Raw genomic sequence first — 27,316 nt, 5'->3', positions numbered from 1 at the left:
ATAGACAACTAACATACGCCAACATTACGTGAAGACGATACATGTAGATTGGAATAAAAGTATAGGGAACCAATTTTACATTAAATTCAATATTTTCTTTCTTCTAGATAGGTTATATTTTATCATACTACCTAGAAATGTATATTGGACTACACTGTGCTTATCAGGACCGGACATAGCTTTTAAAATAATTTAAGAAACCCTGTGCAATGTGCCTCCACCGGGGATCGAACCCGTAACCCATTGATTACAATGCAACAGCGTTACAATTACCAGAACACAATCAGAAAGGTCCATCTCTATGTATTCGCGTGCCTACCTACCGGGGTACGTATTGTATCGATCGAGTGAGAAAGGCTCTTTTTCTCTAACACCCAGGTCTTTTCTTACAGTAATCGCTGCGAAGCGAAATTTGTGGCTTCTTCAGTATATATCCCATAGTATGTGTCTTGCCTATTGTCACGCTGTTGCTTCCTTGTGAATCTACATTATTTTAGATGCAATTAGGTGCTTTTTCAAATTATACCTGATTTGGCAACATTGGATTTCCTTCAAGGCTGCTGGAAGCGATAAATCAACACATTCTTAAAGCCTTTGGAGAACACAGAAGAAAGTGTGGATCGCATCGAGAATCCACTGGGTTTACTTGTTCGCGAAGAATGACTGAAGAGAAGAGGAGGAAGAAGAAGAAGAAGCTAATTTATCAGCTGCACTGACTCGCTCTAATTAGCAGACATCAAAAGTAACTCCAAGCGGTTTGAAGGGAGGGGAAAGAGGGTGTCGGTTATTTCCTCTTTTTTTCGCTCTCTGTCCCTTTGAAAGCACTCTCCATTAGAGACGTAACAGGCAACGAAACTCCATGATACACATTTACTGCTGAATCGCAGAAAGGCAGCGAGTGTTAAGGGAAATGAAGAGAGTCGCGCTGCGATGGCGTAAAAAAAGAGGGGGCGGGGGTGTGGTTGTGGGTGGCTCGTCGAAATGTGAAATTTCCAGCTGTTCCCACAAAAGACAGAATTCCACCATCGGTTTTCCAAGTGTCGAGATCCTTGAGCGGTGCCCAATTTAATTCGAAAAGTTCAAATTGGGAAAAATTATTGCTAACGTGTTCTGTTGCGACAAAAGCACGCGCTCGCTGCTGTTGTATTAGTATCATGGTTGTCTTGCACGAATTTTCTACGATGGAATCAAATATAGCAATAAATGCAAAATCATTGTACAATCACCGTCAATAAAAATGGGACACCTACGTCCTGAAATATTCGCTTTCCTGAATGGAGTTAAGTGTGTTGCCTAACTATACGACGGCGGCAGAAGCTGCTATTGAAAAGTTGCTATTAAAATCCACTGATCGCCGTAAAATTAGGCAACACGCACAACGCATTTCAAAGAAGCGAACATTTCAGAACGTAGGTATCCCAATTTTATTGCCGGGGACTACACTCTGTCTTGTAAAGCAAGAAGCGAGAGACAAGACACTTAACAGACTTAGTGGGACGGTTTCTTTTTGAAAAACTCTGTATATTCATGGTTTTCCCCCGATTTTGACTGATCCAATTGATTGGTTAATTTAATTTTTTTCTATTTCGCTTTTCTGCCACTTTTGACTAATCGCGAAGATGAATGGTGATTAGAAAAAACGGACAATCACGAGACCCACGGAGGATTATACTAACTTTGAGTCCAGACGCCAGAGCTTCGTTAGTCTGCAAAACGCAGTCCAGGGTGTACTATGTGGAAGGGAGCTTGACATTTGGGTATCTTCGGAAAGGGTCACCCTTAAACCCTTATCGACACGCGACAGAGAACGAGAAAGACCTTTGTAAAAGCAAGGCGAGACTTAGCATCTGACGTTGTCAGTCTCGCATGAATAATTTACCTAAATCAAATGTACTTAACTATGTGACCTATTTACACATACCAAACAGATATCAAACTGTTTGTAGATAAGTAATATTTCTTTTGTTTACAGTGACTGCATACTCAATCCATTAGTGGTAACTGAGCCTGTTCTGTGTTGTAAACATTCAGGATAAAATTCCGTAGTTTTCGAGCACTCGTAGCCTCTCTACGAGGCAGCAAAAATGAAGATTTTATTAAGATAATTGATAGTTTCTACGCAGACACTACACAGGTGTGTTTCAAAATGCCCATGGAGCAGACGGAAGAATCTTCTTGCCTGTATTATTGTAGCGGAGATTAGATTTGCCCACAGAAATGTGATAAATCTGCATTTAAAAATTACCTGTGCGCTCTAAGGACATCTGTCAAACGAGAAAGTGCGAGTTCGGGTGGGTGCTTGCCTGCGTATGCGTATGATTTATTACATAACTGCTTAGAGCATATAATTCTACCGGGGTGTAAGGGGTGACCTCCCACATAGGGGCCCAAAAGTCAACCTCACTTCCACGTAGTACACCCTGGAATGCGTTTTTCAGACGGACGAGGCTCTGGTGACTGGCCCTATGGCCAGTATAATTTTGTGTGTTGTCCTGTTTTTTTGTCCTTATGTGTGCGGAGTGCCCGTTTACAGCCTCAGCTTTTAAGGGAAGTCAGAACATTTTAGGATTTTAGTTATGCAACGTTAGAATTGTTATTTGTAACGGTAAGAGGGTGGACCCCGTCTAATGTGACGGGTTCAAAATAGCCCAATACTTTAAAATCAAAATCAAATCTACCAAACTGTGCATATGTTTTACAATTAGTAGCTTTGGTGGGAATTAGCTTGATCATTTATTGGTGAAATATTTCTTATTAAAGATAAATCAACCGTCATACAATATTTTTGGTTTATTTTGATAAATAGAATTTCGGCCTCCCCGACGGCGCAGTAGTAAGCGTCGTTGCCTTGTAATCAAGGGGTCCCTGGTTCGATACCCGGTGGAGGTACATAGTGGTTCGGATCCCACTTTAAACTGTAGGTCCAGTCCCGATTAGCCTTAGTTTGCATAAAGTGGACTTAAAACACCAACTCAATAAATATAAATTCCTATGCAATGCCCTGCAGAGCAACCTCTTGGAACTTGAAAGCGAAAATCAATCTTTTTCAGTCTCAGAATTAAAGTAAGGGTAGAAACCCTCCCTCTGTACGTTCTATTCCAGACTCCATATTTCTAATATTTTCAACTTAGGTTAATAAAGACAATGAGGATGAAGGATGATTAGATTCAATAGATGGAAGCTTCCAAAAAGTTAAATGCAAACTTTGCGCATCTCAGCCACTTGTAGTGGTGAATTGAACAGCATCACTCTCCGTCGCCAGGGTTGCTCTCAAGTACTCACTTACGAAAAGCTGTGTAAACCAGACATGCCGGGACATCACTAAATACTATATTATCGCCTGCCCCTGGAATCGAACCCGGGTCTCCCGCCCTACCGACAGGACCACCGCGGGTCTTGGAGAGTCGTCCATACAAATCGTGAATCTACGATGGTAACATCGTGAGGCTATCACTCAACGCGCCGGACCACCAAGACGCAAAAGAACCTTCGCGCATCTTCCCCTCCATGCGTTCAGTTCACACCACGGAAAAGCATGCTCGATTCTGCCCTTCCCTACACGTGCGAGTACGATGCACACGACAAGCGGCTCTGCGCAGGTTCTGTAGCTTGTGGTACCACAATCAAGGCCACCCACAGGATCTTCTCTCAGGAAGGGCAGCAGCGCTGAAAGGGGGAGGGGGGAGGTGTGGTGCACAAAACATCCCCAGTACTAAGATAACTTGCATAGACAATTAATCTGCTGTCTTTTCAATCATAAAAATGCACACTGTAATAACTAGCAAGTGTGTGCATATTAATAGCATAATTTAATTATAATATTTAACTTTATTATTATTATATTATTTTTTTCACATTACTGACAATATATATATATATATATATATATATATATATATATATATATATATCTACTAAAGATGAAAGCAACAAGCATTAAATACCTATGTTCAATAATTTATATATAAACATGTCTTCATTATATATATATATATATATATATATATATATATAAATATATATATATATCTGAATGTGTGTGATCCTTGTTATTTTTATGTGCTGGGGCAGTAATTCATGTTATTGGAGATATTCAAGATATTCGTTGTATGGGGGCTAGTTAATAAAATACATATAACTATTTCTTGTATGATAATTTCTAGTCTTGCTCTATGTGGAATACCATTTTTAGCTGGAATTTATTCTAAGAATTTAATTTTGAAGGTATTAAGTATATCTTTTTTTTAATTTGGTGGCATTTATTTAATTATGAATTTCTACTGGGATAACTACGAGGGGAGAGTGAAAAGTATTGAGCTTCACAAGGAAGGGTGTTTGAGCTACAGTTTCTCATTATGATTTATCTACATAATCACATAACCTCTATAATCACCCCCCACCCCCAGATCAATGCACTTATGCATTCTATGCTGCAATTAGTTTACAGTCATCTGGTAGAATGATTTGTCCTGAGTCTCGCACCACTGAATGACCGCCTTCATCCGTGTGGAAGTGACGTCCTCGAAGTGAATTATTCATAGTAGGGAAAATATGAAAATCTGACGGGACAGGTCGGGGCAATAAGGTGCATGGGGAAGTGCGGTGAAGCCACACTCGACCAAAGCAGCCTGTGCAGTGAGGCCTTGCCGATAGAGGTACCAAATGATGGCCTTGTCGGCCACTCTCTTCTCTGACACTTCATTCATTTTCAACCTGTGAATTTCATAAGTGTCCTAAAACTAAAACCTTACATCCTCCAAAATTTTAACTACCTAGCACCTAGCATCACTCCTTCCATGTGGGGCTCAAAACGTTTCTCTCCCCCCTCGTATATCTTATAGTTTTCGGTTAAATTCTTATTTTGTTGGTAATTTTTATAGTGGTGTGTCATTTCCTTTTTTTTTCAGATGAAGGAGGACTAAAGCTATATATTAGGCTTTCATATTTTCAATGTATACTCTTTATTCCATCTTTGAATTGCATTAATCTCTCAGTCATGGGTGCGTTGTAAGAACAAGGCTGAAACACGCCCGCTCTAAAGACGATTTTGTTATTTCTATTATTATTTCACGACATCTCTCGGCCATGTTTTTCCGCTACAATTTCAAAATTTGAATTATATGAAGTCCTTCCTTATACCTCAAGTGTCCCCCTCTTCTGGCGCTTTTGCCAAGTATAATTAAGTGATAAAGCAACAAGGCTAAGTGCACACTTACCAAGAATTTCTTTTTGAATCCAGGTTCTTGCCGAAAATACACTAGGGCATCGTTGGGAATTTGAATCCCGCCGCTCCCGGCCATCCTTTGCTCCTTGGGGGTCTGGCAATCGATGTGGAGGGTGACGCTGGCGTTGGTCACCACAAGGGCGAGCCGCGTCCACGTGGCACCTGCGTTTCGAGACAGTTCGAAAGTGTTCTGGTGGAGCTTGGCGTCGGCGGGGACCCTGTAGTGGACGACCAGGTGGCCGGTCCTCAGGTTGCAGGTGATCTGGAACCAGGGCGAGACCCTCCCGGGGGAGTGGAGGGAGAGGAACGTCCCCAGGGTCTTTCTGTGTTGGCGGAAGACGAAGATTATGGTGAAGGGCGACCGCAGCGCCGCGATGAAGCCTGAGACGGCGGAAGCCGGAAGCTGAACGTTGCCGTAGCTCGGTCTGAACTTGAAAGCGGGAACTCCGAGCACGGGGCCGTCCACGAGGCTCACTCCGGGCTGGCTCGCGCTCACGTTCAGCAACTTCAGGATGTCCAACTCTGAAAGAAGGATAAACTAAACTTAGAAATTCTTTATTCATGGGCGAAGTCGATTTTTCAAATGTGAACATTTTTATAAAAAATTGAAAATAAATTACATTGTTCTCTATGGTGTTACCAATATTTCTGTATTACTTTTGTAATATTATATTCAAGCCTGTACCCAGGAAGTTTTTGAGAGAGGGGCCAGATCCGTGTTTATCTGTGTGTGTGTGTGTGTGTATATATATATATATATATATATATATATATATATATATATATATATATACACACATACACATACAGTGGCGCCTATTTGAGGGACCTGGGGGCAGTTGCCCCCGTACTATGGCCTCTTAATGCTTGTCTACCAAGATAAAATAACTGTCCTTGCCCCCTCCCCTTTCCCAGTTTTGGCACCCAATCTCCGATAATGGTCAGAAGTATTCGGATAGTTCTGACAAGGGAGGTTATCTAAGTGTCCCCCTCCGATTTCCATGAGACTTGGCAGGTGTATAAGGGGCCCAAAGGAAGACATAGTACGTGTTTTTTTGTTTCAGCTAAAAAACTGTTTTAGGGGGCAAAACCCCCCTTTAATGTCAAAATGAGGACAAATTGAAGTGGGCATTTGACCCCTGTGTCCCCCTCCGATTTTCAAGAAACTTGGCAGGTGTATAGAGGGGCCCAAAGGAAGACAGACATACGTGTTTTTTTGCTTCGGCTAAAAAACTGTTTCAGGGGGCAAAACCCGCCTCAAATGTCAAGATGAGGACAAATTGACGTAGGGATCTGACCCCTCTGTCCCCCTCCGATTTCCATGAAATTGGCATGTGTATAGAGGGATCCTATGCCCCCTGTTTCTTCCTATGCCCCCTGTTTCTTCCTATGCCATATTTACGTGGTTTCGGGGTCAGATCCCCACTTCAATTTCTTTTCATCTTGAAATTTGTGCGGGGGGTTGATGGGGGTTGCCCCCTAAAACAGTTTTTTATCCGAAACAAAAAAACACGTATTTCTTCCTTTGGGCCCCTCTATACACCTGCCAAGTTTCATGGAAATCGGAGGGGGACACTTAGATAACCTCCCTTGTGAGTTTCGCAAATTAAAAATGTTTTCAAATTTCCTTCATTTTCTTATACCAGAACCATTGAACAGCCACGATAATTCTATGTTTAGAAAATAATATATTTATAAATTAAATTATACACATTAGCAATTATTATTACACCGCTACGATCCAAAAAAGATAGAGAGAAAGATTTTCACCTGGTAGCCAGTAGCGGTGATTGGGTGCCAAGACTGGGGGTCAAGGACAATTTACTTTTTCTTAGTAGACAAGTTTGAGTTTGAGTTTTTGCTTTAGGTCCACCTTTATGCACAGATAGACTAATTGGTACTGGACCTACAGTTTAAAGTGAAATCCAAACCACTATGTGCCTCCACCAGGTCTGGGTAGACAAGGCTTAGCATTAAGAGGCCAGAAGGAGCAAAAGTGGAAATAGTGGGGAGAGGGGCAACTGCCCTCCATGACCTCCAATCGCCACCACTGCTAGTAGGCTTGCATCAATGGTTATAAAACTAAAAGTACCCAATATCGCAGACTGCCGTCTTCTGGCGACTGCCTCTCTGCACAACAAACACATTCATTTATGCAAGGACAAAATTGACATTTTTATAAGTTTGAAAAATCGTTGATATTATTTTCTTAGCTTTTTATACGTTCACATTTAACATTTTCATGGCTCGAGGGGGGGCATGGCCCCCCTGACCCCTCCCCTGGGTACGGGCCTGATTATATTTGTAATAATATTGTTATGTATAAAAACATTCCGTAACTAGGAGGCAAGAAACACTTGGTGGGAGTATCAGGCGCCATCTTTGAATGTGTGTCATTCGAGACACTTATGTCAGTGACAGAGTATAATTGGCTAGTAATGATGGTATTTTTGTAATTATTATAATTAATAAATAACTGCACATATATAATCAACAACGGAAGCAGTGATTCAATAACAAAATGGTTTCTTGAATGTTGGTGATAAAAAAAAAGTGTGAGCCTGTGAGCCCGCACCCACTCAGGTAAGTAAGTTTCTAGTACGGCACGGGCAAGGTAGGGTTATATTACTATGACAGATACAAATATTTAATTACATTTATCCATGCAAACTTTCGGTAACTAACACTACACTCTAAAAAATATGCAACTAGGGTGCCACCAAAAGTGGTGTAACACCATAATTGCTGTAACAAAAAGCCTAATCGAGTGTTACAGGAGGTGTAACAAGACACCAAGGTGCTAATCCGGATTAACACTAAAAGAATGTCCTCTTGGTGGCAATTCAGTTGCATATTTTTTAAAGTGTATAAAACACTAATTTGTAACATTTATTTAGCGAGGGAGGTTCAGTTATACTCCACTATACCAAATAACCAAATACTGCACGGAAGTGTCACTTAACTCGATGAGAAAAAAAGCCAAATGCATTTTCATTTTGAACCATGGATGCATGAGAAGGGCGATCACTCCTCTATTTTCTGTGAGCTGAAAGAAGTCAACGAAAGAACAAGAAAGAACGAAGTCAACATAGAGAAACACATGTGTCAATAGGCACAAATATGTTGACTCCAGTAACATCAAAATACACACAAATGTATCAAAGGGTGCTTTTATCTGCTGCATATACCAATTATATATATATATATATATATAGAATATATATATATTCTATATATCTTCACACAAAAAACGTTTGATTGACTTGCTATTGGTTTTTAGTTTTCATTATTATGTATAGTTTTTCTACCTACCTATGGGTAATCGCGGCGATAGGGTTGAAATGAAACACCACCTATTATGCCTTTAGAATTGGGTTGGATGGGGGGGTGCGTGCTGTTCGCATTAATACAAGATTAGTCGAGCAGACAAACTGTGCAGAATAAGGTTCAGTACACTAGCAATGGCAGTGGCCTGAGCAGTTTTGCAAGTTTTATGTTAGCAAACATGAAAGTGAGCCTAAAGTACCTGAAATAAACATATATTGCTTAAATATATCTGTATTATATTGTTCCGCAAATTTTGTGTGACCAAAATAATTTGAGTAAATAATTCGGCATAAAGGGGGGGGGGCGAATGTTCTACCTTTTGTGGGGAGTGCGTCATAGGCCTTCGTAGAGATGGGCACCCCTGTGCTGCATTTCAAATATAATAGAGCTATCAGTTTTTCGAGTATAATAAAATAATCATCGATCTTCCAATTAGTACCAATTAGAATTTTTGGGTGTTCTAAAAGCAACAATGAAAATCAGCCCATACTAAATTACTTTAATGATATTGTCCTGAGGAAACTGCAAGATTTCTTTACATCCAGTTGTTCACAACTAATTTAAACATGATTTTATGTTTCTCAACAAGCCAACCAAAATTGAATTATTAACTCTTTTTGATTATGTCAATCTATTAATATTTAATTCCAAGAGCAAATATTAACTAAGGCATCAAGTTTAAAATAATAGAAAGGTCTTTACGAGTTGGGATGGGGTCATCGACCTTTGTACAAAAAAGAATTTACCAGGTCGCTACTCACGACGGTTGAGAACCACTGCTCTGAAATACACCATCTTTTTCCCTTTTTGTTAAACATTCGAGCTCATTTCGTCAGAATTGAAAAAGTGTACACCTTATGTGAAATTGTACTCCATAACTTTAAAAAAAAAAAAGATTGAAGGTTATGAGAAAACCACACAAATTCTTCACAATGGCATGTACATACAACCTGGAAGCTGAGCTCACTTGTATGTATCTAGTTTCATTGTAAAGAAAGTATAATAGGTTCAGTAGAAGTTAAAACAATTTTGAATGGAATCTCACAGAGGATTTCATTTTATTAAAGAGCTTTTTTTTCGCAGCACATGATGAACACTGAAGAGTGAAGAAAAAAGGGATCCCTCACAAATGTGCGAAAATTATTCCAGGCGAACACCTCGTTTAGAGCAACTTCTGCCACTCAAAAGGGAAACGCGTCGAGAGAAAAATGAAAAGCAAAAATGAGATCCTGGCAGAGAAGACAAACAACAAGAGGAAAAAAAGGTAGGAGAAAAGAAGAAAAATATAGGAAAAATCGAACGAGAAAGAAAAAGAGTAACAATCACGTTGTAAGGTTAGGATAAAAATGCAGAGCTGAACAGAACGAAGATTTAGCCAATGAAAATTCATATGCTAGGAGGAAAAGTAGCTTCAGGGCTATGTTGAAACCCGATTCTTTCAGAGGAAAATTTACTGAATGAGAGACAGAGATAAGGGTCCCGGGGGGGGGGGGGTAGTCATCTGAGAGCCCATTGGAAGACGTATCTGCTAAGGGTAATGATCACTGATATGAAAACATCCTGGACGGGTCGTTACGATATGCACCTCAGAGAAAGCCCAATGCAGACATCCTGTTCGACAAAAGTCATTTGGGGAGATAGGGTACATCCCCCCTCTCCCCTGGAAAAAATTCTCCAGTAATCACTTTTGGAATCAACTCTCCGCATCTCTTTAACGGTTCTGTCCGGCTAGATCAGGGACGTCGCCCGTTATGCCTCAGATATCGCTCCATCGCCCCCTCCCTCCGGCGTCACAACAACTTTGGATGGAAGCGCCTCTCTCTCGGATGAGAAGGCTAACGATGCAGATGCTCCAGTCAAGATGCTGTCGCCCCTTCCTCTTCGTCGTTAACCTCCTGGCGCGATGATGGCGAGAGATGAACATTCTCGCTTCGAGATGACGAGCAGTTTCTATTAGTTCATCAGGAAACGGGGAAACTTTTGAAGTCCTTCCTTTTCCGGTGTTCGTTGATGGGGTTCAAAGCGTCAAACAGGAAATTTGTTTGTGTGAACGACGCTGCAAATGGTTATTGCTATGGCTGGCTTTGTGCTGCGCTGATTATGTGATTAAAGAAACTGAATGGTCTATTTTAAACACAGATATACTTCCCCTCCACCATCAACAAAGGAAATTTTACCAGAATTAGCTTTTGGACATTAATGATTGTTTTTTTATATTAGCTATGGGTGTATCAGCACATAAACTATTTTTGCCCGTCACACAATACTGGGATAAGCCTCTTATCTAATTGCGAAAAAGAACCTTACCAGGAAATAAAATACGCCTCCCGATGGCGTAGTGGTAACGTCGTCGCCTTGTAATCCCGGTGGAGGTACATAGTGGTTCGGATCCCACTTTAAACTGTAGGTCCAGTCCCTACTAGCCTTACTGTGCATATAGTGAACTTAAACACCAAACCAATTAATCAATCAAAAACTTACTTACTTAACAAGAGCTGAAACTATGCTATCTCTGAAGAGTCCCGCACTGTGGCCGGGCGGTCTAAGGAGTCATGCTTTTGGACTCCAGCTACGGGACGCGCGCAGGTTGGAGTCTCCTGCTGGAAGCGTAACAACTTTTCTTCCGAGATTACGGCCTGTGTATGAGACCGGTAGCGAGGATATTGTGGAGCTACGAGTGAGTAGCGTAACCCGGTCATGAAAACCTACAACGACGACTGGGGGTTCGTCGTGCTGACCACACGTCACCCCGTAACAGGTTGGATGATCTTCCACCTCGGGTGAGTGAGTGAGTGCGATCAGATGGGGGAGTGATGCCGGCAGTCGGTAGGTAGGCCCGGGCCCCTCAATGGGCTGTTGCGCCACGGGGAGGGGGAGTATCTCTGAGGACTGAAAAAGGACACTCACAACACAGGACAAATGCAGGACAACACAACCCTACAAAGGATTGTCTTGGCCTTGGGTTAAGGCGCCACAGCCTCGTTGGCCTGAAAGTAACACCAGGATGTACTGCGTGGAAGTGAGGTTCACTTTTAGATGCCTTACCAGGAGGTCGCCCCTTACACTCCTTTTTGGACATTAATTCAACAAACTATAGGCTAGAAGATTTATCCTACTACAGCAATCGCCCAGAAATAGTCTGTTGTTAAGGGCCCAATGTTGCCAAACGTATTTTCCGTGCAAGCATGGTGACTGGCCGTGCTATTACACGAGCCCTTCAAAGGGCTTCCCCGATGGCGCAGTGGTAGCGTCGTCGCCTTGTAATCAAGGGGTCTCGGGTTGGATACCCGGGGGAGGCACATTGTGGTTCGTTTCCCACTTTAAACTGTTGGTCCAGTCCCGATTAGCCCTACTGTGCATAAAGTGGACTTAAAACACCAACTCAAACTCAAAACAAACGAGTCCTTCAAAATAGTAAGCAAATAAGGGCAAATAATTTTTCTTGCCATCTGAAATACTTGATCCTTGGCCCTTTGCCTTCCTTCTGGTGTGAATATCCTCCCAAAGGTAACGGCGTGCGCTGGTTGGCAGAGATGAAAGCACGTATTGTTTCTAGCGTTTCACTCACGTGATGACAGCCAAGGTCATCCAGTAGACGAAAAGACCACCGAGTGGCGGGAGCGGTACCAGAATTAACCGTCTGAGGTATAGGCAAGGATCAGTCAATGCCCTTATATTTCGCTTAGTAGCCTTTAGAAATCACTTAGGCTAAACACTTTCTAGGAGCAAGTAATATGATATTGTCGAACAGCATTCGCACATTTCATTGGTTTACAGCTTCGACAACCATCATATGTGAGTGGAATATACTGTAAAATCAAACTCCTGTGTTTAAAGTGAATTTAATTCATTTGAAAATGATCTAGGTTCAAAACGATTGTTGCGGCAAACTACCGAACTTACGTGGGGAAGCCAGAGCCCGAAGGAAAACAGAATATTTTCTTTTTCCTCGTGTAGATTGTTGAGCTGTAGTTCGCATTCATGACGCTATTCGGCGTAATGAGCGCTATGGCTGCTGCACGTGTGAAGACATATTTCTTTGTGATGGGATCTCACATTACTACACTTACACTCTTTCCCATGAGTCTATGGAGCAAGAAGAGCCTTTTTCCACGCAAAGGGCTCGACGACGGAAAAAAAAAACTCGGGAGGGAAAGGGCTTGCATGGAGAGGGTAACGCGACAGCAGCTATAGTGAGACAACAATCAAAAGAACCTGAGCTGAACTGTGTCCTGTGCATCATAAGTGCATGAACGGGATGGGTAGAGTGGATCAAGATTCCCCGTAGCGCGACCTGAACGGATGGAGGGGAAGATGCGCGAAGGCTTCTGGCCCAAGGCTCTCTTGTTTGTGGTCCCTCTATACCACAGAACGTACTGCTTCGCTCGGCTCACTCGCTTTCTCCCATTCTCTTCCGTTATGCGCGGCGTTGCTCCAAAGAATCCTGACACAGACTGTATGTCCCTAATCACTTTGCAACATGCAGTTCGAGCCAAGTTCGAAGAGGCCATCTACTCACAGTATCACTTCCATTCGTGCATGGTATCATAGTTTAAAGAAAGGAGTTGATTATACGTGCAACAACCATACCGCTCACTAACGCAGAAATGCGGACTACAGCTCAACAATACACGCAAAAAAAAAAAACACTGCTTGAGTTGTTACTTCATTCGTCACTGGTTTGATATTCCGAATTTCATTTTGAAACGCATTGTATTTTATGCTGAAAGATGGCACGACAGATATATTCATTATGTAATCACGATATATACATAGAGCGGAAAGAAAAAGTTTCTGCTTAATGGTACTTGGAAGATAGTTAAGCATTATGAAAAAATATAGAACCTTTCTTTAACAAATTCACGAAAATTCACAACAATTCAAACTAGCTCAGATATTATGTTGCTAAAACCTTCTTCTATTTAAATAAATTAAAATATTTGAACTGTGAAAAGAAAATTCTGCAATTGTTGCGCTCCATCTAAAGAGATTGATGTTACATTATTGGTACAATTTATTTATCTGAATCATGTATATTTTATTTCATTAAAATCAAATTCAGTTTTGTGTTGACAGATGATTATATAAATAAACTTAAGGAAAATATGTTCATATGAACAAGGTCAATCTCCTTGATCGTGACGCAAATTCCACACAGCTTAGTGCAGAGATGTACAAAAATAAATCAACTGGCCAAAAGGCAGTTTAGGAGGTTCATTTATATGTATAATTTGGAACCAATGCGTGTTTAATCAACTCCAGGTGTATAGTAATGGACACTTCTGTGTTGTAACGATTCTCATGAAAGTAAATTGTATCTTTACAACCTAGATGTGTCCGTGACTGTACTAATTTCATTGATTGGTTTGGTTTATATCGTACTTCGCTTGTCTGCCACTTTTGGGGGCACACACAAAGAACACCCATGTCCAGGCCGGGATTCGAACCCGGATCCCTGCGTCGTAGCGCGCTATGCTAACCACCCCGTCACGGAGGCCGACCACTAATTTCATTGTACGAAAATGCTTCAAAGTACGTCCAAATGCTAATTACAAGGGTTGGATAAAAAGTAATGGCAACACTGCTGTCCCGTGAAAGGGGCGAGTCACAGCGCCACAACCGTTTCGTGGTTGATAAAGGAATGTCAGACGAGGAAGTATAGTGAGTGGGAGCGATTGTATGTTATTCAGTCAAAAACAGCAGTGTCAGACGGTCAACGCAGCCTACTACTGCACCTTCTTGCAACACCACCTTCGTCTCGCATTAAGAAGGAAGCGACGGCACGTTCTGGCACGGTGTCCCATCATCCTGCTTGACAATGCAAAGTGTCACACTGCGAACATTGTGACGGCGCTCCTGCATCACTGGTAGTGGGAGGTACTGGAACATCCGCCGTATTCACCGGTATGAGACCGTGTGATTACGACCTTTTTCCCAAAATGAAGGAACCACTGGGCGGGAAGCACTACGACACGCGCGAAGCCATCATACGTGCTATAGGGCGGTCACTGCGGGACATCGACAGAGATGGACGCGCTGACGGTGTACGACGCCTTCCATACGTGTGGCAGAAGGTCGTAGAGATGGGGGGGGGGGGGGGGCGATTACATTGAAGGAATGTAACACGTGCTCCTCTGCCAATACAGTCAAGTAGCAATTATGCCACTGTTGCCATTACTTTTTATCCAACCCTTGTAATAGGAGCATGTTTCTGTTTTTTGAATCAGTAAACTTGTTGCAAAATAATATGGAATTATTATATTCCGCCACTTTTGAGTCATCGTGACGATGAGGATAAACGGTGATTAGATCAAATGGCTGAAGACCTCTACACATACGAACAGAATATTGAACACATACTTCACTGCCAGTGGAGACCAGACGCCAGATCCTCCTTAGCCTGCAAAAACGTTTGAGAGCATTCTCGGAAAGTCGCCTCTTGCACATCTTCCATGCACACAAAAAAGTTTCCATCTTGCTTTAAGGTGAGGAGTTACTGTTACGCACCATTTGTGCATCTCGTAATTTCAATATCGCCCGAATGGCCACTGCTAATAATAAAAAAAAACTGGGCTTATGCAAGAGTATGTATTTCTCCCCCTGTTGCAAGTGGAAGCGGTTTTTCATGTCAATTTTTAAGCAAGACACAATATTTGAAATATATGATGAGAGTATTTTCAGAATCCCATGTATTTCTTATGGAGAAATAAAACTCCACAACCACAATTTCAAGTAGCAGCTAATCAAATGCAAGTTTCGACGTTTCTGCTGGTGAAAATCATCATCAATCTGTCGTGTTTCCGTTGATACCTTTTTCTATGCCATCGGAAGTTTGATATTCCCAAGAGAACAATTCAAATAAAACTCCCATAAGCACAATGCATTTCTCGTTGCCTCCTACGGCCATCCTGACAGTGTTGCCAAATCTGATGCACATAAAAGAGCTAAATTTAGTTAATACTGACTTTAAAGGAACTACAGATTTACGAAGGCTGGATAAAGTGCTTCGTAGGGTAATTTTAAATGTCAAAACGGTGGAAGTGCTGCTATTACCGTTAACTCTAAAGTAATGACAATCACACATCTCAATAACCCACCGATGGTCGTATGAAATCGAAGATAAAGGATTCCCGGATAAGAATGTTATGTCTGATTGATTCTATTGATTTGTTGCTTTAAGCCCACTTTATGCACAGCAAGGCTAATCGGGACTGGACCTACAGTTTAAAGAGGGATCCGGACCAGTTTGTGCCTCCACCGGGTATTGATTACAAAGCGACGACTGTACTGCGCAATCGGGAACAAAATTATGTCATCTCCACGGCGCTATAAAAAAGTAGCTGGGGAGGTAAGAGGGGTGGGGGGAAGCAGCCAATATAACAATATCAAGTAACGTGCAAAATTTCATATACTCATGGCAAAAGTTGGTATATGTGAGTCGGAGCCAGTGATGGATGGCATCATATTGGGCCATGGGGGCCGGAGCCTCAGATGACAGCCAAACAAGTGCACGAAAAAGCTAAGTTGGCAACACTGACTCGGAGGGAACAGTCTGGCGGAAACTGTTCCGCATGCCCTTAAATATTTCTGAAATACCAACCGTAATGATTGACCTAAACGTACAGTGCAAGAGCAACGCATATAGAAAAGGGATAAACGAAAACTATCCGGAACAAGGGTGTTCGTTTAGTTTCACCAGTTTGACCTTACCGTACATTCCGCCAAGTAATACTGCATTGGCACTTTCGGCCTCAGGTATTCGATTTCGCCTCCATGTTTACAAGGGATGTGCAAATACCTCTTCCAACTAAATTCGACAACGAACCGCAATACATTCTTGGATGCCTGACTCCATGGAGGGATGTTCCGTCCGCCTCTGCAATTCTGCTTCAACATCTCCAAGAGAGAGAAAGAGAGAGCGAGAGAGAAGAGGAATTTGGAAACCACAATCACTGAATGTTTGGAAAGGTACTTCAGGGACTGCATCGGCCAATTTAGAGCGGCCATGGCTGTGCAAGCGAAGCGAGGCAGAAACCTCTGTCCAGCAGTTGCAGTGATGATTGTCGAAGGGAATTTGCCCTCGGCGCACTGCAATTGCCATTGGACTAAGGAAATAATAGAGGATAAAGGGGATATTTTTTGCACAACAGTGCAGAATCCAGCTCTAAAACTACGAAACAGTTCTGTATAACTTGCAAGTGGTGTTTCTCTGTAATTTCTATATTTCTTCGCTGTTGTCTAGACCAGCGGTTCTCAAATTTTTTCTCATTGTATAATATTAAAAGTTGTATTTAGCTTAAGAATGAGCTTACTGCTTTCTTCAAGCTAAATAGGATTTTCAGCTTTTTACAAAACCTGATGTGTTGTATAAAGCAGAAAAGAAAATAACCTTTTACAAACTTTTATTTCTGAAGTTCTAATTAACATTAAATAATTATGAAGGAGGTCCTTGGTAAGTCTCCTTCACCTGATTTATACTGAAAGGTTCAGATACAGGAATTTACGGAGAGTGCCCCGATTGTATCGGTGAAGATTCAAAAATGTAACCCTACTTAAAAACTAACACAAGATAGAAGCTAATATAAGACATTGAGAAATATTACTCGCGGTTGTATAGTTCAGCGCTGTACTTTTAACTTTGTAATGATCGACGCTACAAAGGCCATATATCAAAATATATCACTATCAAAATCACTGAGCACTTATATTCTTCAACGTCTGGTTAGCACTTCCACTTCATTCCTCCTCTCTGTATCCTTAAAAAGTTGCGGTAGAAGCCACCTCTCGCCGATTCATCACACTACAAGTCTTTTCGTCTTTCAAACTACGTGTTCACCATTCGTGTTCTCTTTTGGGCTCGAACTATCCATCCACTTTTGTGTTCCGCGGTGATGATATCTAAAAAATGTCAACAGCTCGAACGACTGCAAACTTTTCGCGTTTTTCCAGCAACGCGCGCGGACATCAACCACAAAGACCACGACGAGACGCTGTAACTCTCTCTCGCCGACTGATGCAACAAAACCCGCGCCCGCACGAGCGCTTATTTTCCATTGTCTTTGAGACTCAGTCTATTATTTAAGAGGGGAGTGAAGCAAGCATCTTTCCTCCTAATTCGTTCCGAATCATAAGTCCTACAACAATCGGTTTTAATTGTACCCTTACCCCACATCAACGGGTTTTCTCCGAATAATGGGTTTTGGGGAATTTTATTGGCTGCCTGTGATTGGTGGGGCGTTTCTGATATGTTGGAGGCGTGTATCTGCAAGAGAGCAAAATGGCATTCGGGCTGTATGTGAAAAGATGGTAAAGAAATAAACATTAGAATCCTACGTTTATTATTGTATTGGGTGTTCCTACGTTTACAATCCTCATTAGTTACAAAAATAAAAATGTGAAAGACATGTATGCCAAGAAGTATGTAAAAAAAACAACTTTAACTTCGATATATTTCTTCCAGAGTTATTAAACAAAAAGTAAACAACAAAAATAATTTTGGAAACAGACTGCCAAGCACAATTTTGGAGTTTTTATCGCAAATCCTCAGAGTTTCTAGTAAGGTGGATGTGCCTGGTTCTGCACTTGAAACTTTCAAGCGAAAATTCGGCTCCAAATTTTGTCTGTCACGATACTCATTTTTTAGGTACACCGTGGGTGAAAAACTACTCCCCGAGCTGATTGCGTACCCCTTTCAACTGATTCGTGTACCCCAGGGGGTACACGTACCACAATTTGAGAACCTCTGCTCTAGACGTTTATAACAGAGTAAACTGGCATCTGCAGAAGCTTCCGAACAATCAACAGCCGGCCTCCGTGACGGAGTGGTTATCATGTGCATGGATGTTCCTTCCGAGTGTCCCTTCATCGTATCATCACTCATCCTCAACTTCGCGATTAGCCAAAATTGGCAGTAAAGTTGAAGTCCTCATTCGAACGTCACTTTACTAGTTCCGAAAGATCAGTTCCCTCTGTTACAGGCGTAAATAACCATCCGTCACGTCCGCGTGAAGCCCAGTATCTACTCTCCTCAAACCTTTCCCACCAATAGCGTCCGTTTTAGGAACTGACTGCTCTTGTCAAGTCCACATGGAGTAAATGAGATGTTGTTAATTCAGTTTCTGTAAAGATTTCTGAACGTCTGGTTGCGGTTGCGTTATCTTGGCTAGGTTGTGTGGTTGTGTTGTGCTATTTTTTTTAATACAATGTGGAGAGCTTGGGAATATAACGTCGCAGTGAATGAATGGATGTCTAAACACTGCAGGTAAAAGTGACAGCAGCACCTTCTCAGAGAAATAGCTTCCTCTCGAGCTATGTCAACGATACTGAACTGGCGTTCCAATCAGGACCTGAACTTTACCAAATGGTTCCGAAGCAGAAACGCGGGACTCTGGGAACACTGGAAGTACACCGTCGCTATTTCGAAGTTGGTCCTCGAGGGACAAAAGAACTACCCGGTGCATGACGGTCGACGGGGCCGGGCCCGCAGAAATTTAAGCCCCCCCTCGCTCTCTTAGCCGATCATTCTGCGTCCGTGCTGTACGGGCGGCATTTCAATGGCATGCAGTGGCTGACGGGAAATCCTATTACGGTTCGTTGGACACTTCGACGCTCGCGAGGAGCTGGCCAAAATGCTTAATAGGATCAAAAGCTGCCGGCCACCTCGTTACGCTTTGTAGATCCCATTCTCGTTTCTCCTTTTTGGAGATTTTCTTTAGTCATTACATCGGCACGGACTCAGAAAGTGGAAAGCGTCAAGGTAGTGGAACTTGCAAATCCACTAAGCTGGCGGAAGAATCTCTTGGTCACAGAGGAAACGGCCTTTTGAAATGAAAGGTGCTTTTGTTGGGAAAGCTGTGTATATTTGGTAATGTTGGATCTGAAATGGAGACATAGAACGTTGCCTCCCCCTATATTCAACACACACACCCATGACGTTTCTAGATATGATTTCGTGGGCCGTAGAGAAGTACACTAATACCTTCGCCACACAATCAACGTCCAACAACCAATGTGAAAGCCCTGTCAAGTGGCTCCTTCATTGGGTGATGCATGATCGCCGCATTGGTACCATTGCTGCCGTATTTTTGGAATTCCATACTGGAGCCCGTTTCTTCTTTCATCAAGTAGCTCTCCAATTATCCTCACGTTGCATTTCTTATTCTAAGAGGTTACTTCCATTGTATTTGTATTCTACGAGGTTACTTTCTTTGCATTTCCTCTTCTACGAGATTACTTTCATTGCAATTCCTATTCCACGAGATTACTTTCATTGCAATTCCTATTCTACGAGATTACTCTCATTGCATTTCCTATTCTACGCGGTTGCTTTCATTACAATTTCTATTCTACCAGGTTATTTTCATTGCATTTCCTATTCTACGAGGTTACCTTCATTACATTCCCTATTCTACAAGGTTGCTTTCATTACAATTCCCATTCTACGAGGTTACTCTCATTGCAATTCCTATTCTACGAGATTAGTCTCATTGAATTTCCTATTCTACGAGGTTACCTTCATTGAATTTCCGATTCTACGAGGTTACTTTAATTGAATTTCCTGTTCTACGAGGTTACCTTCATTTCATTTCCTATTCAACGAGGTTACTTTCACTGAATTTCCTATTCTTTAAGGTTACCTTCATTGCATTTCCTATTCTACGAGGTTACTTTCATTGCATTTCCTATTCTAGGAGATTACTTTTATTGCAATTCCTATTCTACGAGGTTACATTAATTACAATTCCTATTCTACGAGGTTCTTTTCATTACATTTCCTATTCTACGAGGTTACTCTAATTGCATTTCCTATTCAACGAGATTACTCTAATTGCATTTCCTATTCTACGAGCTTACTTTCATTGCATTTCCTATCCTACGAGGTTACTTTCATTGAATTTCCTATTCCACGAGGTTACTTTCATTGAATTTCCTATTCCACGAGGTTACTTTCATTGAATTTCCTATTCTACGAGGTTACCTTCATTGAATTTCCTATTCTACGAGGTTACCTTCATTGAATTTCCTATTCTACGAGGTTACCTTCATTGAATTTCCTATTCTACGAGGTTACTTCCATTGAATTTCCTATTCTACGAGATTACTTTCATTGAATTTCCTAGTCTTCGAAATTACCTTCATTTCCTTTCCTATTCTACGAGGTTACTTTCATTGCATTTCCTATTATACGAGGTTACTTTCATTGAATTTCCTATTCCACGAGGTTGCTTTCATTGAATTTCCTATTCTACGAGGTTACTTTCATTGAATTTCCTATTCTACGAGGTTACCTTCATTGAATTTCCTATTCTACGAGGTTACTTCCATTGAATTTCCTATTCTACGAGATTACTTTCATTGAATTTCCTAGTCTTCGAAATTACCTTCATTTCCTTTCCTATTCTACGAGGTTACTTTCATTGAATTTCCTATTCTACGAGCTTACTTTCATTGAATTTCCTATTCCACGAGGTTCTTTTCATTACATTTCCCATTCTACAAGGCTACTCTAATTGCATTTCCTATTCTACGAGATTACTTTCATTGCAATTCCTATTCTACGAGATTACTTTCATTGCAATTCCTATTGTACGAGGTTACATTCATTACAATTCCTATTGTACGAGGTTACATTCATTACAATTCCTATTGTACGAGGTTACATTCATTACAATTCCTATTCTACGAGGTTATTTTCATTAGATTTTCTATTCTACGAGGTTACTTTCATTGAATTTCCTATTCTACGAGGTTACTTTAATTGAATTTCCTATTCTACGAGGTTACTTTCATTGAATTTCCTATTCTACGAGGTTACCTTCATTGAATTTCCTATTCTACGAGGTTACTTCCATTGAATTTCCTATTCTAAGAGGTTACTTTCATTGAATTTCCTAGTCTTCGAAATTACCTTCATTTCCTTTCCTATTCTACGAGGTTACTTTCATTGCATTTCCTATTATACGAGGTTACTTTCATTGCATTTCCTATTCGACGAGATTACTTTCATTGCATTTACTACTATACGAGGTTACTTTCATTGCAATTGATATTCTACGAGGTTAGTTTCATTACATTTCCTTATTATATCTTTCTCGTCAACTAATCTTTGTCTAAATAAGTGAAGTTGGGAAAAAATGATCTAATCAAGTTTTAGAGAGAGCAAAAATAAGAGGACAACTATAACGCGGCATCAATTATTCATTTATACGTTCCCGGTTGGCTGTGGAATGCAAATATCTTCCTGATTTTTCCACGGTTAATGTTTGCGTTTCAACGTTTTTACTCCACCTTTCACATGGTGCCAAGGGAGGGGGGCATCTTTTAATATTCACCAAAGTGCTGCAGCCCAAAGCACAGGCAACATGTTTCACCGCAGCTGATGACAAATTAAAACTTCCATTCTCTCCCCCCATCTCTCTCTCTCTCTCTCTCTCTCTCTCTCTCTCTCTCTCTCTCTCTATGTCTAAAGCAATTTAGATGAAAAAGCCATGTACGCCAGTAAAAATGGAAGAAAAAAAAGCTCTCATAAATTCATGAAAAATGACAGCACAAATTCAAGTAAGAGGATTTCGATCACACACACACACATACGCAAAGTTTACAGCGAAAAAAATTCCCATTTTTCATATTCCCAGGCGTCCCTTGCTGATTTATCCACTAATAAACGTATCCTAGATATGTGCTGAGTATCACACCAATTTCACACACACACACACAAACAAACAAACAAATACGTTAAGTGGACTACTTTCAAACTCGACACCGAGGTCCCATTGCTTGATTTGACTTATTTTACTTCGCTTTTCCAAAACGCCAATGGTTCTGGTTTCGAATCCCGACCTAGGCATGGATGCTATTTGCGAATGTCCCATCATCAATTTCATCATGTCATCACTCATCGTCAACGTCGCGATTGGCCAAAGATGGCAGAAAAGTGACGCTAAATAACAAATATGCAGAAACAATACACACGTAACATTTTTATTTCTCACGCCAATCATTATTTTTCTTTTCGCTAGTTATTCTGAGGCGTTGACAGCAATGAAACGCACGCTAGAAATAAAATAATTGTAAAATTTTTCATGATGATGATATGATTTAGAAAAAGTGCATTACGACCTTATGCTACCAAGAATATTACAGAAATTTCTTCCTACCAGGTGAGAGTCCAACTATCATGATATTTACACATCGTATCTCGTAAAGTACATGTAATCTAAGGTGTTCGGTCTTTTTTTTTTAGCGGCAATTTTCATTAACAAAAATATATATTTTTCAACTTTCAGTTCTACTTACAGCAGCTCAAGGATAGTACAATTTTAATAGTTATAATTTGTATTATATAATGATCATTGTTAATTGAAGGGCTCGGGTCTAAAACATGGTAAGTGATACGAGTATTTTGTTTATTTCTTAGTTCATTAAGAAGAAAGGTTATAGAAGCCATACCGTAAATGAATTGTTTTCGTGTTGGGTTTATCAATTTCAGAAGGCTTCACAGAGTCCATGACATGATGACATGACAATTTCACTCGAAAAGTAAAGGATGACACAGGTCACCATGTTTTACACCAGAGCCCTTCACTTTTAAATTATAAGCAATAGCATTTTCTCTAAACAATTTCGATGTAAATATTCGTTTCATGTGCATCAATTGTATTAACCTTAACTATTCAATTTTTAGTACATTTATGTTACAGTTAAGGAGAGGAGATATAGTTACGCACCATGTGTGCATTTATTTGAATATCGTCGAAATGGGCAATGCTACTGAAGAAAAACGTGAGGGTACAAGAGAGTATGAATTTCTCCACATGTGGCAGGTCGAAGCGTTTTTCAAAATTGACTATTAAGATAGATACGACCTGTAAAAAATATGACGAATTAGAATTTTCGGAATCCCATGTATTCCTTATGAGGAATCAATTTCAACATCAAGTTACGGCTAATCAAATGGAAGTTTCGACTTTTCTGCTGGGCAATCACTTCTTCAAACTGCCCTCTTCCCGTTGATAACATTCTATTCCATCGAATGTTTGATATTCCCAAGATAACAAATCAAAAAATACTCTCATATGGCCAATGCATTTCTCCTTGCCTCCTGGCAGTGTTTGCCAAACCTGGTGCGCATAAAAGAGCTAAATTTCACCTTAAATGGAGTTAAAACTGACTTTCAAGGAGCTAGATTTACGAAGTGCTTTCTACATTAATGTTAGTTGTCAAAGGGGTGGGGCGCTGCTATTACCGTTAGCTCTAAATTGATGACAATTTATTCTTAGTTTTCACCATCTAGATCCAACGGCATCACCCATCACATGGTCGTACAAAATCGAAAATAAAGGGTTCCCTGATAACTATATTATGAAAGTTTCACGTCAACACGGCGCTATAAAAAAATAGCTGGGGATATAAGAGGGGATGGGGGCGACGCAGCCAATATAAGAATATCACGTCACGTGCAAAATGTATAATCATGGCAAAAGATGGTCTATGTGGGCCGGAACCTGTGATGGTATCATTGTGAGTACGGGGGCCGGGCGCCCCAGTTCACAGGCAAACGAGTGCACGAAAGAGCCAGATCTGGCTCCAAGAGAGCTAAGTAGGCAACACTGACTCTGAGGGAAAAGCCGGGCGGAGACTGTCCCGCATGCCCTTAAGCTTTTAGTTTTAAAACACCTTCTCAATCAATGTGGTGTTTTCAACAATTTTCAAATGTTGTTTATTTGTTCATGCAATTAGTGCAAAATGTTTACTGAATCAATGTAAAGGATTTGAACCCGTTAAACCCTCCCATGTCAAAAAGTCTAGATATATATATTATTATGATTATGCCATAATTTATTTATTAATATTTAATCGCATAATAATTAATAATTACATATTAATTAATGTATAAAGTTAAAAAATATTGAAAAGTATTTACGAGTAAAATTGTTGAGATCGAGACATCGATTTTTAAAACAATGAATTTACCGTGACGCTGCCTCAAGAAGGTTGAGAAATCATTGATCCAAGTTTCTTGCGCAAATGATGTTACACACGTAGCGTTTCTCCCTCCCCACCGGGACGAACAACATTCGTTCCTATGTCAATAAAAGTCTCGATAACATTGTTATGTAACATTTGACGCAACTTATGTCGAGGGTTAAAGAGTTCGCGACCTTTTATATATTTATAAAACATTGCTTAAGGGCGACATCAGTGCTTGTCGGAATCGAACAGAAATAAAGTCGCTCATGGTTACCCAAGGAAATTTGAGTTTTATGCCGGGCCATAAATCCCGATGGAGTTATTTCAGTGAGCCTCGTGTTTCCGTCACGCTGATAGATTACGAAATGAAAAGTTTCGGGTCGAGGAGACGGGAGGAAAAATGAAGCTGTTAAAATCAGTTCTCCGAAAAGTAAAATGTTGGATTTGGAATAATAAAATTTCAACTAATCCTCCATCTTTATTATTAGTACAGACCGGATTTTTTGCCATGAATGGCTCATGTAGTACTGTGAAAAAAATGCTTAGGCTCTCACTATAGAAAGTATGTTTCAGGTACGTGTAAATTCTATAGTGCGTACCTCCATTATCAGTGCGTGCAAATGCGTAAAAGGTTTAAAAAGAGATAAAAATAATATTAAATGTGTTTTTGCGCCTCCTGTTGAGGTTTCCAAATGGGTGGGATACGGGAGGGTGATGATTTTAGCTTTTTTCCAGCAAAAAGTTACCATAGACGAGTTGCGAAAGCTGATTGTAGGAATCCTATAGAAGACAAATGGAAGAACAATGCTGAGATGTTAAAGGCAAAATTGATTTCTTCCAGGAGAGTGAAATATGGCAAGCATGTGTAGATTGATTTGGTTAACTTTACTTCCCTTTTGGCTAATCACGAAAATGAGGATGAGTGATGAAACTGATGAAGGGACTCTCACAAAGAACACACATGATCAGGCCGGAAATCGAACCCGGTACCTCTGGCGTAGTAGTGCGCTGTGCTAACCATTCCGCCACGAAGGTCGGTTTGTGTTTCTGCTCCAATCAACCCCCGGTGTTTAGGAATGGCAGAGGGTAATATAACAGCATTTCAGTCGTAGTTGAATTTATTGTACCTGGCAACAATGGACCTATAAACTGGCACGTCTGCAACGTCACCAATTAATAAAATAATTCATAACTTTTTTATGTAATAATAATGATTGATAGCCACTCGGAAGTGATAGATCTCGCCACGGACTGTTCAGAGCTCGATTCCCGACCTATACATTGAGTTCCTTAGCTCAGAAAGTTTATCCTGGTATCGCTCGCGCCACTCGGTGCTCTGTCGTCTGCTGAGAGGGTTTGGCAGGCGTCACGTGAGTGCTTCCATCCACTAAGAGGAGAGCTGGAGACAGCACGTGCTTTGTTCTGTGCCAGTCAGAGCTCGCCGTTCCCTTTGGGAGGGAAATTTGAACGCTTGGTCGCCACATTCACAGATAAGACAATCGAAACACAGGGAGCAGGTATTTCAGGTGGCGTGAGGAAAAGAATTTGCCCTCTAAGGTCTTAAATAGTTCATTTATAGTATTTGCTTACCATGTCAGTCAGAAGGTTTGCACCAAATATACGTTCGGCACCAACGGCTCGCCGACGACAGACAATTTCTTGACGGGAGCTGTACCAGGCCTATATTGAGTGTTCGTTGGACAATTTCGTCAATTATAACAACCATGATGATGGTTATGATTAAGTTTTTGCAGACACAGGATAAGCAGTATGGGAGGAACTTAGGTAAAAATGCAAGCTCAACAGGACTCGAGCCGAGCTTCTATACTCTGTACCAGCTAACTATGGAGCAGGCAAACGAAAACAAGTCTCTGCGCAAGTAGTGACGCGAGACGGCTCCACCAATGAAGACATGAGAGAGACGGAATTTCGTGGAGTGGGGGAAAGCCACTGCAGTTACCAGCCTTCCCAGCAGCGTGTATTGAGTCGCTCTGGCCAGCCGATTTCCCTCGCTTCTCTGATGCTATGCGCGGCTTGCTCCACAGTTAGCTGGAATAAGAGTATAGCATACCGTGCCATTCGTCTACGAACTGAAGTGGAAATTGTCTCAATCAGTGACGTTGTCACTACGTTTGTTGTGCCTGCATTACATCGCGACGTCGAAGGTGCGATGGGACGAACACCCGGATACGAGTCCATTTTTCCCATTAAGTTTCTACAACAATATTCATGTGCGATTTAACGTAAATTTGATGTCAAATGCCGAAATAACCTCGCTGATCAAAATTACGCGGATATAACTTGTTCAGTCCTGTGTCATTTCATTTTGGAATTTGCAGAGGTTTCAATATTAACTCCTAGTGGCATGAGAGCCTAAATGCACAGTTTATCGCTTCACTTTACGCAAAACATTGCGTGCTGACGTAATTGTTTTAAGACAACCGTCAGTTGAATCTAAGTTTGGTCTGCTCTCCAAATTGTCTCTCTGGAAAAAGCCCAAGAAGCCTCCCCTCCCCACACGCCAGTACAAAGATACATCCAAGTCGCATTGTTCGTCAACACATTGCGTCCTCAGTAAATCAGGAACATCTCGTAGGCCCCGCTAAAAGGTTGCTTTTAAGGGACAAAATGGAGCTATATTTCGTCTGTGATTTAAAGTTTTTAAAGGGATTAGCTCGCATTAACAGTGCGGAACGCGGGACATTCCCCTCGAGAAGAAACAAACTCACTTTTTTCATTTGCTTTTTTCTCTCCAGGAAAAGAAAAAGAAATATATTCCTCAGGGTAAAAAACCAC

The 27,316-nt window shown here is 41.0% G+C and overlaps 1 protein-coding gene across 1 annotated transcript in view; it reads right to left on the bottom strand.

The window, feature by feature from the left end:
• The window catches only part of LOC145985677 (kielin/chordin-like protein), a 372,561-nt gene that overhangs the window by 132,928 nt on the left and 212,317 nt on the right, over positions 1-27,316 (bottom strand). The window contains exon 2 of the mRNA XM_083119745.1: positions 5,217-5,746. Coding sequence (XP_082975871.1) covers positions 5,217-5,746 — 530 coding nt within the window. The remainder of the gene's footprint in view (positions 1-5,216; positions 5,747-27,316) is intronic.

The sequence above is a fragment of the Lepisma saccharinum genome, chromosome 3, assembly GCF_977018435.1.
Source record: "Lepisma saccharinum chromosome 3, izLepSacc3.1, whole genome shotgun sequence".
Classification (NCBI taxonomy): Eukaryota; Metazoa; Arthropoda; class Insecta; order Zygentoma; family Lepismatidae; genus Lepisma; species Lepisma saccharinum.
This window is presented reverse-complemented; position numbering and strand designations above follow the sequence as displayed.